Here is a 16,490-nt window from a genome sequence, read left to right as displayed (position 1 = left end):
ATGCTCTGAGGCTCTCTAAGTGTTGTAAGTGTAAGCATTGACTTCAGGGTCACTTGGGACATTGAGAGATATGTGGTTTGGGACCTTGTAGAGAGTTTTACTGTGTTGATTACAAGTTTGTTTTTTTTTTTGTGCTTTAGGTGAAATTTTACAGCTCAAGTTAATTTCTCACACAAAAATTTATACACACATTGTTATGTGACACTACTTGCAATCCCTATAATGTGACAGCACACTCCCCCAGGTTTCCCATGTCCATCCAACCAGCTCCCGTCCCTTTCTGCCTTCTCATCCTGCCTCCGGACAAGAGCTGCCCTTTTGGTCTCGGGTATCTGCTTGAAGAAACACGCTCCTCACGAGTATTTTTTATGTTTTATTGTCCAGAATAGTCTTTGTCTGAAGAGTGGGCTTTCAGAATGGTTTTAATTCTGGGTTAACAGAGTGTTCAGGGGCCATGGCTTGGGGTGTTCACCCAGTCTCAGATGATTAAGTCTGGCCCTTTTATGTGAATTTAAGTTCTGCTTCACACTTTTCTCTCTCTCTGTCAGGGTGGTCATTGATGGTAGCCGGCCACCATCTAGTTCTTCTAGTCTCAGGTGGTGGAATCTCTGGTTTATGTGGCCCTTTTCTCTCTCGGGCTAGTATTTTCCTTGTGTCTTTGATGTTCTTCATTCTCCTTCACTCCAGGTGGGTTGGGACCAATTGATGCATCTTAGATGGCTGCTTGCAAGCTTCTAAGACATCAGGTCCCTGGAATGCAGAACATTTTCGTAATAAACTTTGGTATGCCAGTTGACTGAGATGTCCGCCAAAACCGTGGTCCCCAGACCCTAGCCCTGGATACTCTGCGTTTCAAAGTGTTTGATTGTGTCCAGGAAACTTCTTACGTTTTGGTTTAGTCCGGTTGTGCTGACTTCACCTACATTGTGTGTTGTCCTTCCCTTCACCTAAGATGATTCTTGTCTACTATCTAGTTAGTGTGATTACAAGTTTGACACAATTATTTTACTGCAAGTTAACTCACACCTGTCCATCTTTGGAGACCCTGAAGAGCAAAGTATTGGCTCAGCATCAAGCAAATGCTCATTGTTCTTCACAGTCCTCCCTCATGATACGCATTTCTCCATGAGCACCACGTCAGCTTTACACGTTTGTTTTCCCAGAGAAGCAAAGGGAAGATATGAGGACAGTGGAAATAGTTCTCATCCAGGTCCAGTGTGTCAGGAAGCAACAGGAAAGCCAGAATTTTTTTTTTTTTATTGTACTTTAGTCGAGAATTTACAGAACAAACTAGCTTCTCAAAGACAGTATACATATTGTTTTATGACAATGGTAAAACCCCATGACATGTCAACACTGTCCCTTCTCAACCTTGGGTTCCCTGTTACCAGCTTTCCTGTCCTCTCCTGCCTTCTAGTCCCTGCCCCTGGGCTGGTGTGCACTTTTAGTCTCATTTTGTTTTATGGGCCTGTCTAAGCTTTAGCTGAAGGGTGAACCTCAGGAATGACTTCAGTGCCTGGAGCCCATACTCTCAGGGTTTTCTCCAGTCCCTGTCAGGCCAGTAAGTCTAGTCTTTTTTGTGAGTTAAAATTTTGTTATACATTTTTCTCCAGATCCATCTGGGAGACACTATTGTAATCCCTGTCAGAACAGTCAGAGGTGGTAGCCGGGCACCATCTACTTGTGTTGAACTCAGTTTGGTGGAGGCTGTGGTAGTTGTGGTCCGTTAGTCCTTTGGACTAATCTTTCCCTTGTGTCTTTGGTTTTCTTCATTCTCCCTTGCTCCAGATGGGGTGAGACCAGTGGAGTACTTTAGATGGCCGCTCACAAACTTTTAAGATCCCAGATGCTACTCACTGAAGTAGAATGTAGAACATTTTCTTTATAAACTATGTTATGGCAGTTGAGCTAGGTGTTCCCCAAGATCATGGTCCCCACAGCCCTCAGCCCAGTCATTTGGTCCTTCAGGGAGTTTGGATGTGTCTATGGAGCTTCCATGACCTGGAAAGCAAGAGTCTTTTTTGAAGGAATTACATTTGAATCAGTCAGCTAGAAAAAGTCTGTTTTGAGTTGAGGACACAACTTCCCAGATACCTGAGCTTCCCTTTTTGACTTCAGTACTCCTCCCACACCTGTGGTCATGGAGACCCTTTTTCTTTTTTCATGTTGCATGTGTATTTTGTCCGATATCTTTCTACTTGCCTTTTCAGATTACACCTATTCACATCTCCATCACTCTCGGTCCTCATGAAAGTATTTCCTAATAAATTGCTTTTTAACCATTGCCAAAGTGCTGAAACAATGAAGTGTGGCTAAGTCTTTCTTTGTTCACAGTGGCCTTTTTCCCCTAATAATTCTTTTTCTTTTTGTTTCATATTGTGAACCTCAACTTGAATTATTGGGCCAGTCTCTCGAAATCTTAATGGTGGAGAAAAGCTATCCCGGAAACATGTAATGGGGCAATTCATGAAGAATAATATGTGCGTTCAGTGTTGTAAATTTCCCTGTCAACATGCCTTTCTCTGGACCCAACAAATTTTGGTAAGTTGTATTTTCATTTTCACTTAAACTATTTTGTAAGTTCTCTTGGACTTCTTTGTCCCACATGTTATCTAGAATTGTCTTGTTTAACCTCCTTGTTATTGGGATTTCCCGCTATCTTTCACTGATTTCTAGTTTAATTCCATTGTGGCCTGAGCACATACTTTGTATGATTTCTCATCTTTTAAATTTTTTAAGTTATGCTTTGTGGCCCAGAATGTAGTCTACCTTGGTGAATGTTCCCTCTAAGCTTGAGAAGACCGTGTATCATGTTGTTTTTGGATGACATATTGCATCAATGTCATTTAGATCTAGTTGATTGGTAGTGTTGTTTGTTCAGCTGTGACCTTTCTCATTTTCTGCCTGTTGACTCTTTCAGTTACTAATTGAGGGATGTTGAAGTCTCTAACTGTAATAGTAGATTTGTTTATTTCTTTCATTTTTCTCCAGCTCTCTTTGGGACACTCTATTGTGATCCCTGTCAGAGCAGTCAGTGGTGGTAGCAGGGCACCATCTAGTTGTGCTGGACTCAGTCGGGTGGAGGCTGTGGTACTTGTTTTCCAATAGTCGTTTGGACTAGTCTTCCCCTTGTTTCTTTGGTGTTCTTCATTCTCTTTTACTCCAGATGGGATGAGACCAGTAGAGTATCTTAGACGGCCACTCATAAGCTTTTAAGACCCCAGATCCCACTCACCAAAGTAGAATGTAGAATGTTTTCTTTATGAACTATGTTATGCCAGTTGAGATCGATGTTCTCCCAGACCATGGTCCCCAGCCATCATACCAGTAATTTGGTCCCTCAGGGAGTTTGGATGTGTCTATGCAGCTTCAATGACCTTACCTTGGTCAAGTTGTGCTGGCGTCCCCAGTATTGTGTACTGTCTTTCCCTTCACCAAAGTTACCAGTTATCTATTGCCTATTTAGTGTTTTTCCATTCCTACCCTTCCCTCCCTTGTAACCATCAAAAATTGTTTCTTTTTGTGTGTAAAGCCTTTTTGTGAGTTTTTATAAGAGTGGTCTCATACAATGTTTGTACTTTTGTGACTGACTTATTTCACTCAGTATAATGCCCTTCACATTTATCCATGTTGTGAGATGCTTCACAGATTCATTATTGCATTGGGGCAGCAATACGGCCTGTGACCTCAATTTCCTGAGTTCAGTATGTTCAGGTTTTTCCTTGGGAGGATGGGAGTGATGACTTACAAGCTCCTTATGTATCCAACCAGAAAGTGGAGGTCTTGGTTTATGTTTTGTGTCATGTTACTTTCTTTAAAGTATTTATGCTGCTTTTTTTTTCCAGTTTCCAAAATTTACGTATTTTGTCTACTGCTAATGACCTTTTCTGTTCTGGGTATAAGCAGTGTATCTTTCCTTTTCCTGGGCATGAAGGCTAGTGGAGCCCATTGACTCCTGTGCCTCCACGTTGGGATTTTTTGAGTCTACAAGCATGTGAAATGTATACGAGTGTTTCCAAAATCACCATAGTTGGCGTCCATATTTTTAGAATTAGAAGTGTAATCTTTCTTTCCCTTACGAAGCCAAGTTTCACTACTTAATGTTTTCTAAAATGATTAATTTGCTCGCTGTGCTAACTTAGTAAAGATAAATATGCTTGTGTCACTTCTGCTCATCCCCTTACTGTGCCGCATATTCCGTAGAATGTATTGCCACTTGATATTTTATATACATACATATTTAAATTTACTGTGCACATTTAAAGAACTTACAACCCGTGTTCATCTGAATATGTGTTTCTGTTTGATTCAGTCATGTGTCTACTTTGCTAACATGAAGCAGGCTCTATGTCCGTGTTGCCTAAATCTATTTTAATAATGAAGTTAGCCACAGTTAAAAGTCTGAAGGTAAGAAGTCTTGCTTGACACACAGGGCTTTGTCAGGAGAAGTACCTCCGAGTTATGTGACTTGAATAGGATATTTCCTTTGTCTTCTTCCCCTAGTATCCAGCAGGGCTCTAGATCATCATGGAGTTACTAGAGAATAAAAAACAAACCCCTTGCTGTTGAATTGATTTCAACTCACAGCAACTCTATAGGACAGAGTAGAACTGCCCAATAACGTTTTCAAGGACCGACTGGTGAGTTTGAACCGCTGACCTTTTTGTTAGCAGCCGTAGCAGTTAACCACTACACCACCAGGGAGAATTCTGATTGTTAATTTTTGGAGAATAACAACCAGAATAACAACAAAACTGTGTGTATATGAACAGAAATGGAGTTGTCAGGAATTTAGGGCTTAAAGACAAATTGACCTGGCTCGCAAATGTTCCATGTAGAGAACATGGAGTATGTGATTAAGTGATTGTCTCTAACTTTACTCAGCTATGAAGTGATTGAAATAATATCAGTATAGAAGTAATGAGATAAAAATGACCTAGTGCACTGTTTACAATAGCAAAAAGTTGGAAGCAACCAAGGTGCCCTTCAACGGATGAATGGATAAATAAATTATGGTATAGTCACACAATGGAATATTACGCATCGGTAAAGACCAATGATGAATCTGTGAAACATTTCATAACATGGAGGAATCTGGAAGGCATGGGGAGTGAAATTAGTCAGTTGCAAGAGGACAAATATTGTATAAGACTGCTATTATAAGGACTCAAGAAATAGTTTAAACAGAGAAGAAAATATTCTTTGGTGGTTATGAGAGGGGGGAGGGAGGTAGGGAGGGAGAGTGGTTTTCACTAATTAGATAGTACATAAGAACTATTTTAGTTGAAGGGAAAGACAACACAATACAGGAGAGGTCAGCACAACTGGGCTAAACTAAAACCAAAGAAGTTTCCCGAATAAACTGAACGCTTTGAACGCCAGCGTAGCAGGGGCAGGGGTCTGGGGACCATGGTTTCAGGGGACATCTAAGTCAACTGGCATAGTAAAATCTATTAAAAAAACATTTTGCATCCCACTTTGGAGAGTGGCGTCTGGGGTCTTAAACGCTAGCAAGTAGCCATCTAAGATGCATCGGTTGGTCTCAACCCACCTGGAGCAAAGGAGAATAAAGAACACCAAAAACACAAGGTAATTATGAGCCCAAGAGACAGAAAGGGCCACATAAACCAGAGACTACATCATCCTGAGACCAGAAGAACTACATGGAATTAGATGGTACGTGGCTACAACCAGACTGCCCTGACAGGGAATGCTGCAGAGAACCCCTAAGGGAGCAGCAGAGCAGTGGGATGCAGACCCCAAATTCTTGTAAAAAGACCAGACTTAATGGTCTGACTGAGACTGGAAGGACCCCAGAGGTCATGGTCCCCAGACCTTCTGTTAGCCCAAGACAGGAATCATTCCCAAAGCCAACTCTTCAGACAGGGATTGGACTGGACTATAGGATAGAAAATGATACTGGTGAAGAATGAGCTTCTTGGATCAAGGAGACACATGAGACTATATGGGCATCTCCTGTCTGAAGAGGAGATGAGAGGGTAGAGGGAGTCAGAAGCTGGCCAAATGGGCATGGAAAGAGAGAGTGGAGGGAAGGAGTGTGCTGTCTCATTAGGGGGAGAGCAATAACTAATGTATATAAGGTGTTTATAAATTTTTGTATGAGAGTCTGACTTGATTTGTAAATCTTCACTTAAAGCACAGTAAAAAATTTTTTTTTTAATGAGCCAGTGTGTTGATAATTTTTGCAAACGTTTCACAAACTATAGTTGCTCAATATGGGATATTTTATTACTCGATTGTATGATGAATATTAGGGATTTTAATGACTTTCAAAATACGTAACGTGGCCCACTGCAGTAGAACAGACTTTTGGATTTTGGCTGTAGCTCAGAGTTTGCTGTGGCCCCATGATACCAGGACTGATTAGAGATGACATACTCAGCTCACTTCACCACTTCGCTGGCAAGAGGAGTCTTAGTACTCTAAAGCTGCTCTGGTTTAGCACCCAAAGAGCAGTTTACCAGCTATTTCTCTCCTCATTCCATGAGGAAGCCAACTGGTTGGTGTTATGTCACAGAAGTCAGTCTTTGAAACCAGGGGATTCCAGTGGTCAGGGTTCAGGTAGTCATGGTTGTGTGCATTCCAGGGGCTGCAGATGTGAGAGAATTCTGGAGTGGGACCTCTAGAGGGCTGGCATGTAAGTCTCTGTTTCCTAGGCTTCATGGACAATTTAATAGTTAAACCATCTACTTTTAAACTTAGGAAGTTTTTTTGCAGTAAAAGTTACATATAACAAAGTATTTGCAAATTCAGCAATGTTAACATGTGTAACTTGGTCACATTGATTACATTTATCGATTTGTGCAGTCATTACAAGTGGAAGTTGTAACCTAAGTCAGCAAACACGAGGTCATGCTCTTGTTTCTGTAGAGGTAGTGCTCTTTGTTGTCTTACAATGTTAGAATGTGTTTGTGTGAGGTTGTACGAGTTTGTGTTTGTTGAAGGGGCAGTCACTAATATGTAATTGGTGTACAGTTGCATCAGGTTTTTGTGAGAATTGTAGGGAGACTTGGATTCTCCTGTTTACTTGAGTAGTCTCAGATAGAAGACAAAAACTTGTCAAATCCCTAGGAATTCTCAGTTCCCCAGGACTGTCAGCCTCACCCTTTGTTCTTGTACACAATGGAGAACATGATACCTTGCTGATCCAGAATGTGTGGGATGTTTTAGGACTCAGTGGTCATTGAGGATGTGGCCGTGATCTTTAGCCAGGAAGAGTGGGCATTGCTGGATGTTTCTCAGAGAAAACTCTACGTAGATGTGATGATGGAAACCTCCAGAAACCTGGCCTCAGTAGGTAAGAACGGCCTTTGTCTGTTTAATTTATTCCTTTAGTAAACAAAAATGTTTGACTTAGTTCCCATATTTGGGCTGAGGAATGGGAATAAATTGTTAAGTAAAACAGGTGTGGTTCCTTGATCTGCGGAGCTCACATATCCTGGGTTTCCCCGTGAATGTGAAGCTCTGCGTATTAAAGTAAGTTTTCATTTTTTGTGTGATTAGAAGCCCTGAGGCACTTAAGTTTTGTACATGTAAACATTGGTTTCAGGGGTCATTTTGGGGCACTGAGATTTCTGGTTTGGGACCTTGCAGAGATTGACTTAAGTTGTAAATGTTCACCTAAAATATAATAAAAACAAAAAAAATGTGGCTGAGTCTTTCTTTATTCATAGCAGCCTTTTTCCCCCTAATAATTTCTTTCTTTTTTTTCACATTGTGAACCTCAACTTTGATTATTGGGTCAGACTCTCGAAACCGTCATGAGGGAGAAAAGTTATCCAGGGAACATATAACGGTGCGACTCATGAAGAATAACACCTGTTCCTCCATGTTTGGAGAAATCTCTGAATTACATGACAGTAAAGATCAGCGTAAAAACCAGGGTAGACTTTTGAGGTGAGTGTCATTCAAACAAGAAAGAGCAGTGCCACAGAAGAAAGTTGTAAGTTGTCCTGATGTTAAAATACACATAGGCATATTTACATATATTTACCAAGACACGAAACCAATTCATAATGGTTCAGTAGTTGCCAATGTAAATGAGGGAAGCATAGGTGTTGCATAGCAATCAAATCTGTTGCTGGTCAGATGTTGACTTGAGTAGGAAACAATCAGTGGGGCCCCACTCAAAGATGATGACCAACTACATCGCTTTGGACATGTGTCACTCTCCACAGTCCTACAAATAATCCATTGCCCTGCGTCAGGCTCCTGAAACTTTCAGCATCCATGCAGGAGATTAGATCATAGCAACAGATTTTCTTCCCATGGAATGGATACACTGCCCTCGTGTACATCGAAAGTTGCTGAACCGTTACAAACTGGTTCAAAGGCCTGATGTTTACTGATATATGCATCATCTCCTAACTGTCTCTTTATCCGGCATTTCACACTTATGACAGTAGTAAAAAACATCTATTTTCTGCATTTTAACAACTTCAATCTGGCATTAAACAAATGCCACTGTGCAAGGCAAGTATAACACTGGCTGCGATGATTAAGGTTATGTGTCACCTTGGTTGGGCCATGATTCACCATGTTTTGCAGTTGTGTTATGATGTAATTTGGGAGTTACCTAATGAAGTAATTTGGCAACTGTTTAATTATATAATTTTTGCAGTCATGGAATACCGTGGTCCTCCATTTCTTGATCTGATATGGCCATTCTTTATTTCTACATAATGCTGAATTTGCATAACCACGTGGTCATTGGAATCTAATCATGTTGATAAGTGAGGAGATGGTGTGGGTGTGTATACATAAGCACACATATGTGTATATTTACATTTATATTTGTGTGTTTATTCATATATATATAAACTTAGCTGTAAAATTGTGTTCAGAGAATTTTCAGGATACATTTTCATAAATACGTGTCAGATAGCAAGTATTTGAAACATTTTACTTGGATACAATTATCAGAAAGCCTTATATTTTAGAAAAACAGTGACAGTAATGTTAGTATCTCTGCTGAATGATTTAACACATGAAACAGGAGACACATCAGGGCAAAAACCACACACGTTCACTGTATTTGGTAGTGGTGAAATGGGAAGAAATTTATTTCCAACAGCATCTTGCCTGTTTTTCACAGAAGTCTTACAGTAGAGAACCTCTGTGAAAGTAACGAAGACAATCAATGTTGGAAAACCGTCAGAGGGATTCCATGTCTTACTGTGCTAAAAAGACATCTTGGAGAACCAAATCCTATTGAATGCTGTGAGTGTGGAAAAGCCTTCATGGAGCACCCATCATATAAACACCATGGCAGATCTCACACTGGATACAATACCTGTCCGTGTAAGGAATGTGCAGAAGCCTGTACTAGTTCGTCTCAGTTAACCACTCCTATGAGAACTCTTAATGGAAAGAAACCCCGTAAATGTAAGGTATGTGGGAAGGACTTCATTTGTATCTTAACCCTTAAGAATCCTATGATGACGCTCACTGGTGAGAAATGCTATGAATGTAACGAATGTGGGGTAGATTTCCCTAGTTTCTCATCCTTTCGGACACATGTAAAACGTCATAAGCATGAATGTAAAGAATGTTGTAAAATGTATAGTGATTCTTTATCCCTCGTTTTACATATGAAAATTCATAACAGAGATAAGTCTTACGAATGTAAGGAATGTGGGAAAGCCTTTAGTGTTGCCTCATCCCTGACTCAACATATAAGAACTCACAGTGGAGAGAGGCCTTATGAATGTACAGAATGTGGGAAAGCCTTTAGTCGTTTGTCACACCTCACTATGCATAAAAGAATTCACAGTGGAGAGAGGCCTTATGAATGTAAGGAATGTGGAAAAGCCTTTAGTCGTTTCTCACACCTCACTATGCATAAAAGAACTCACAGTGGAGAGAGGCCTTATGAATGTAATGAATGTGGGAAAACCTTTAGTCGTTTCTCACACCTCACTAGGCATAAAAGAACTCACAGTGGAGAGAGGCCTTATGAATGTAAGGAATGTGGGAAAGCTTTTAGTCAGAGCTCATCCCTTAGTCAACATACAAGAACTCACAGTGGAGTGAGGCCTTATAAATGTAAAGAATGTGGAAAAGCCTTTAGGTGTTCCTCACATCTCTCTCAACATGTGAAAATTCACAGTGGGCAAAGGCCTTATAAATGTGAGGAATGTGGGAAAGCCTATAATAATTCCTCAGCTCTCAATAAACATAGAAGAATTCACAGTGGAGAAATGCCTTATGATTGTAAAGAACGTGGCAAAATCTTTAGGCACCCCTCACACCTCACTACACATAGAAGAATTCACAATGGGGAGAGACCTTATGAATGTAAGGAATGTGGGAAAGCCTATAGTTGTTCCTCATCCCTCATTCATCATATAAGAAGTCACTCTGGAGAGAGGCCTTATGAATGTAAGGAATGTGGGAAAGCCTATACTTGTTCGTCATCCCTCATTCATCATATAAGAAGTCACACTGGAGAGAGGCCTTATGAATGTAAGGAATGTGGGAAAGTCTTTCAGCGAGCCTCACATCTTACTAGACATAGTAGAATTCACAGTGGAGAGAGACCTTATGAATGTAAGGAATGTGGGAAAACCTTTAGTAGTTCTGTTCGCCTCTCTGACCACATAAGGAGTCACACTGGAGAGAGGCCTTATGAATGTAAGGAATGTGGGAAAGCCCTTAGTTGTTCCACATCCCTCACTCTTCATATACGAACTCATACTGGAGAGAGGCCTTATGAATGTAAGGAATGTGGGAAAGCCTTTAGTCAGTCCTCAGCCCTCAACACACATAGAAGAATTCACAGTGGAGAGCGACCTTATGAATGTAAGGAATGTGGGAAAACCTTTAGTACTTCCTCTTGCCTCTCTGAACACATAAGGACTCACACTGGAGAGAGGCCTTATGAATGTAAGGAATGTGGGAAAGCCTTTTGTCGTTCCTTATCCCTCATTTATCATATAAGAACTCACACTGGAGAGAGGCCTTATGAATGTAAGCAGTGTGGGAAAGCCTTTAGTCAGTCCTCATCCCTGACTCATCATATAAGAACTCACACTGGAGAGAGGCCTTACGAATGTAAGCAATGTGGGAAAGCCTTTAGTCGGTCCTCAGGCCTCACTCATCATATAAGAACTCACACTGGAGAGAAGCCTTATGAATGTAAGGAATGTGGGAAGGTCTTCAGTCAGTCTTCAGCCCTTACTCATCATATAAGAACTCATTGGAGACAGACCTTATGAATGTAAGGAATATGGGAAAGTCTTCAGACGATACCCACATCTCAATACACATAGAAGAATTCACAGTGGAGCAAGGCCTTATGAATGTGAGGAGTGTAGGAAAGTCTTTAGTAGTTTCTCACATCTCACTTCACATATAAAAACTCACATTGGAGAGATTACTCTATGTCAGAAGTGGTATGTTTCATCCTTACTGCTGTAACTTCAAATGGCAGATTTCCAAAAGTCTACGATTACAGAACGAAGTTTCTCAGCGAGTAAGAGAGCAATGCTAACTCAAAGAAGGCGTCATTAGAGCTACTTTGTCCCTTTGGGAGAAATGACAGTTTCATTGTAAGTGAGGCTGTCCTCATCAGTGTTTGTTTCTTTCTCAGTTCAAGCTAAATTTTACCTTTCTGAGAGCTTTAGGCTATTACAAATAAGGCTGTAGTGAATAGCCTTGAACAAATGTGATTTTATATTTTTTTAATGATTTTATCAATGTTAACATTGCATACAATTAGAAACACTTGTGTTTGGTTTAAGAGTGTTCCGTTTTCCTATTTAATGCTTTTCCTTCCATTTGTTCCTATCGTGAAAGTAACTTTTTTACCCTTTGTAATTATTAAGTTTCTCATAGGGCAGTACTTTCAGACTGTGTAAATATTCTGTTTTTCATCATATTTTGGGCTACTAATTTTAGTATCCATTGATCATTTTTACTTAGTATTATTATCAGTGTGCTGTTTACTGAACATTTTCTGTCCCATTCATTTCCTCTATGTTCATCAATTGGAATTCTGCCAGAAATAGTTTCCCTTTCCTTTCTCTTCCCTTTAGTTATTTATTAAATTATTTGTAACAGTACAGGCGGCCCGTGAATTAGTAACAAGTTCCATTCCTAAATCTATCTTTACATTGCATTTGTACGCAAGTTGTAACAGATAGGTATGGTTCATATCTAACATAGGTTGGTGAAACGTTTGTCCTAATATATACTATATAGTGTAGGTTTCTATGCATAAAAATCATTAAACGCTTGCAGATATATTAAGACAGCACTAACATAATGATACAGAAATGAAAGTTTTGATACCTGTTGCAAAGTAGCACCCCTTTGTTATTATAATCTTTGCTGCTTCCTTAGATTCCGCCTTGGTGTGCCTCCCATACTCCCGACTTTGGAATCCAGAAAGCTAACGACATGGGCACTGTGCATACAAGACACCACATTTCAGGAGGGTGGGTGGAGGGGACAGGGAAGCGTGGATCATGGACCTTGTACATGCGCAGCTGCACGACGACATTGGAGGGGGCATTGGCCTCTGCCCAGCTCCAAGCAGTCAGAGTGAGCTGTGTGCGAACACTGCACTGTCAGTGGTCAGGGGATGCTGGGCTTGAATTTCTGCAGGAAGGGAGTCTTAATTTGTAATACGTTTTACAGGCATTGGTTTGTAACTACAGGTTGTACATTCATAAGCCAGGAATGGCCCATATAGGCTCATCCATATTACTTCTTTTTTTTCTTTTCTTGCTCATATTGTCCCAGACTTGGTTATTAGGAGCTGCCTTAAGTAGGTTTCTGTATTCATTTGACATGCTCTCAGTATTGTTTGAACATTCCTTTCTGCCAGTGATCAGGGATCATCTTGTCCCTTTCATGTCTGAGCCCTGACATCAGATTTTTCTCCAAGAAAGCCTGTTTCCTTTTATTAGAAAATGATTTTTAGAAACAAAGATTTGGGAATTATATATGTATATTGGTACCAGACCCTCAAACTGGAAACCAAAAAGCCAAACCCAGTGCCATCGAGTTGATTCTGATTCATAGTGACCCTATAGTACAGAGTAGAACTGCCCCATAGAGTTTCCAAGGAGCACGTGGCAGAGTTGAACTGCCAACCCTTTGGTTAGCAGCCATAGCACTTAACCACTATGCCACCAGGGTTTCCCAAACTGGAAAGAGATAAGAAATATATGTGTGTGAGTTTATACATGCAAAGGCACATATTTATACCTATTTCTGTAAGTATCTGTATATGTTTTAAAAACTATGAGATCATACCCATATTTCTGATTCCAGCCCATCAGCACAGGGTTCATTTTAGCCTTTTCCCTTAGTTTATATGTTCCTGCTTTCTCTAATAATAATACCCTTGGCTCTTGTTATCCACACTACAACATTTATTGAATCTGAGCATATATATAAAGCAGTTTCAGAACTGCTAACTGTCAGGTGGTGAACCACATTGCAGACAGCAATTTGGCCTTTGTTCCAGGTTCCTGTGAGTTGGACTGCAGCTGAGGCTGAAGAGTGAGAGCAGGTTGGATCAGGGGGAACACCTGCTTGTCTGATGTTAACATCTTGAGGTATAATTTAGCTTTCATGCAGGACTGGCCTGTCAAAGCGTAGAAGTTGGAGGCTAAGGGGAGCTTGGCAGATGGTGAGAAACAGCCATCCATATGGAGGGTAATACATCCTGGAGACATGGCACTTCGGCACTGGGACCCTCCCAGACCTCACCCCATGCATCTTTTCATTTGTGTCCTTTTTGGTTTTATTTAAGCCATTATTGTAATGATGGCTTTTTTGTGAATTCTGTGAGTCATTCCAGTGAACTACTAAAATGAGTGAAGTCTCAACAAAGAGACCTGGGGACCCTTGGTCTTGTGGCTCATCTTTTCAGGAGGTTAAAGGGGACCCCCAGACTTTCAGTCAGCAGATAAGAAGTTAGGAGTCATTTAGTCTTCTAAACTTGCAGTTGGCGTCTGCCTCTTTGGCCATCTGAAGGACATTGTCCTTTGAACTTGTGGGATCTGGCCTAGCTCTGGATGGCTAGAGTCAGAGGGAGAATCCTGTGTGAGTGGCTAGAGTCAGAACTAAACAAGGACAGGAATCTGCAATTTCCACATGACACAATTGGCCTGTGAGGTGGCGTTTTTTAGTCTCCTTGGCATAGATAGTTTAAGCCATTAAGTTCCATCTGATGTTAAAACTGATGTCTAAACAACTGTATTACATAACTGTTGGAATTTTAGCGAGGGTTGGAAAATGGGGTGACCAAGGCTGATGATGTCTGTGCACCTGATGTCTGTACATAGGAAGGACTCAATAAATAATTTTTAATGAGTGAATGAGAAAATAAGTGAATACATTTAGAGGCAATCAGGCAGAGTTTTTCAGTTTCCTGCCTCTCTTTACAAAAGTTTCTGCTCCCACACCCATCCATACCTCCACACTCTGTCAGTGAAAAATTCGGCTGTCTTCATCAGCTCTGGGTCCTTTCCCTTCTTTTCTGATCCAACATACCATCAATCATTTACTCTGTCTCTGACATTTTCAGTATCTCCTGTCTCCTGTTTGCGCTTAGTGTCAGATTTCTCCAACCTAATTGAGTCCTCTTCTGGCTATTTTCTGCTCTTTTCATGGTCTTCATGTTTAACCTTCTTTGAAATGATGGTACAGCTACCCAAGTTCTTGGCTTCAACCACCAACCCAACCAACTCCCACATGTCCACATCTGCAGCACAGATCACTTTCCTGGACTTAAGCCCCAAACATCCTGTAATCATTATGGTAGGCTCGAAATGGTTTATCTTGTCATACTCATATCCTTTAGCCACTTGACTGCTGCCAGTGGAGTGTTGGTTTTCAAGCTCAGCGTCTAATTACATCCCTTTCCTGATTATCACCTAAATTTCCACCTTAGCTGTCTAAAATGCACTTCTTTCTCTGTTTCTTTAATTTTACATCAAGACTTGTCTGTAAGGCTACAACTTCTAGGAACCTTCTATCACCACCTCAACTGCCCTTTTTCTGTACTATCCTGGTAGTTTTCCTTGGCACCTAGTACAGCACCGATAATGCTGTCTCGTTATAAATCAATGTTATTAAACCCATCTACCCCCTCTCATTTTGTAACTAAATGTTTAAGTGTAGAATTTCTAGCTGGTTGCTTTCAGATCTACAACGTCATTTGTTATTGTTTCCCGTTTCTGCCTTTTTTTTCTTCATGACCATGGGAAGCCTAGCGGTTTTATGTCTGTGTCTGTTTGTCTTGTGGGTGCGTTATTCTGTGTGCCTGACAATTTGTTGTCGTTCTGTGGTAGACATTATATCCCATTTGAGATAGTGTTTTGAGCAGGGTTCAGCATACGTTTTTGCTAAGGGCTAGATAGTAAACATATTAGGCTTTGCACGCCATATATTCACCTTTGCAGACACCTAACTCTGCAGTTGTAACTGCAAAGCATCTGTAGACAGTGTGTCTGTGAGTGGTCGTGACCATGTTCCGAGAGCAAGGTATTTACAAAAGCAGCTGTTGGGCAGATTTGGCCTGGAGTTGTGTAGTATGTTGACTCCTGAGTTAGAGAACAGATTCAGATTCAAGAAGCAAGGCAAATTATAGAGGACACAGTAAAATTAATAGAACACATGCAGCTTCTTTTCTGCTAGTGGGGCTCACCTAGTAGAAGGTTCAGCATGAGTACGTCTTTCAGGCTCTTCCCTGCGTCCCTGGCTAATGCTGATGTGACCGTCAGATTCTCCATCATCCTGACCTTCCCCTATACCGACCTACCTCATTAAAAAAAAAAAAAAAAAGTGGGTTCCAGTCAACTCAGACTCATGGCAGGCATTGAGTTTCTTCTGTTTATGGTGATGGAAGCTTTGATAACAGATATTAGTGACGGTTGCAAAGTATGATTAATATTACTGATGTCATTAAATTGTACACAAAAAAGTTAAACTAATGTGTTTTAAACCACCCCAACCCACTGCCATCGAGTCGATTTTCCTGATGTGTTTTATGTATGTATACATAACCCCAACCCAGTGCCGTCAAGTCGATTCCAACTTATACCGACCCTATAGACAGAGTAGAACTGCCGCATAGAGTTTCCAAGGAGCGCCTGGTGGATTCAAGCTGCTGACCCTTTGGTTAGCAGCCATAGCACTTGACCACTATGCCACCAGGGTTTCCGTATATGTGTGTATATATATATACACATACACACACATACGTATTTTTACCAGAAAAAAACTGAATTACAGCGTAAGGCAGAGAACTGATCTGTGAACTGTCCTTTTTTTTTTTTAATTCCATGTATATTATCATTTTTATTGTGTCTTTTATGTTTAGAAAAAGAAATACGTACCCATGATAAAAAATATATTCAAATTGTACAGGGGGTACAATGAAAAGTCTCACACTCTTGACCTTAATCATCCTGCCCAGAGGAATCCCTGTGATCATTTTCTTGTGTGTCCAGAGA

General features: G+C 40.7%; 2 protein-coding genes across 2 annotated transcripts in view; both read left to right on the top strand.

The window, feature by feature from the left end:
• The window catches only part of LOC126068886 (zinc finger protein 420-like), a 32,806-nt gene extending 20,952 nt beyond the window's left edge, over positions 1 to 11,854 (top strand). Inside the window, exons 6-9 of the mRNA XM_049871571.1 lie at positions 2,408 to 2,541; positions 7,192 to 7,318; positions 7,767 to 7,917; positions 9,095 to 11,854. Coding sequence (XP_049727528.1) covers positions 2,408 to 2,541; positions 7,192 to 7,318; positions 7,767 to 7,917; positions 9,095 to 11,237 — 2,555 coding nt within the window. The 3' untranslated portion in view covers positions 11,238 to 11,854. The remainder of the gene's footprint in view (positions 1 to 2,407; positions 2,542 to 7,191; positions 7,319 to 7,766; positions 7,918 to 9,094) is intronic.
• Positions 1 to 16,490, top strand: part of LOC126069415 (zinc finger protein 345-like) — a 208,786-nt gene that overhangs the window by 8,104 nt on the left and 184,192 nt on the right. The gene's annotated exons all lie outside the window — the stretch shown is intronic.

This window comes from Elephas maximus, chromosome X (assembly GCF_024166365.1).
Source record: "Elephas maximus indicus isolate mEleMax1 chromosome X, mEleMax1 primary haplotype, whole genome shotgun sequence".
NCBI lineage: Eukaryota > Metazoa > Chordata > Mammalia > Proboscidea > Elephantidae > Elephas > Elephas maximus.
This window is presented reverse-complemented; position numbering and strand designations above follow the sequence as displayed.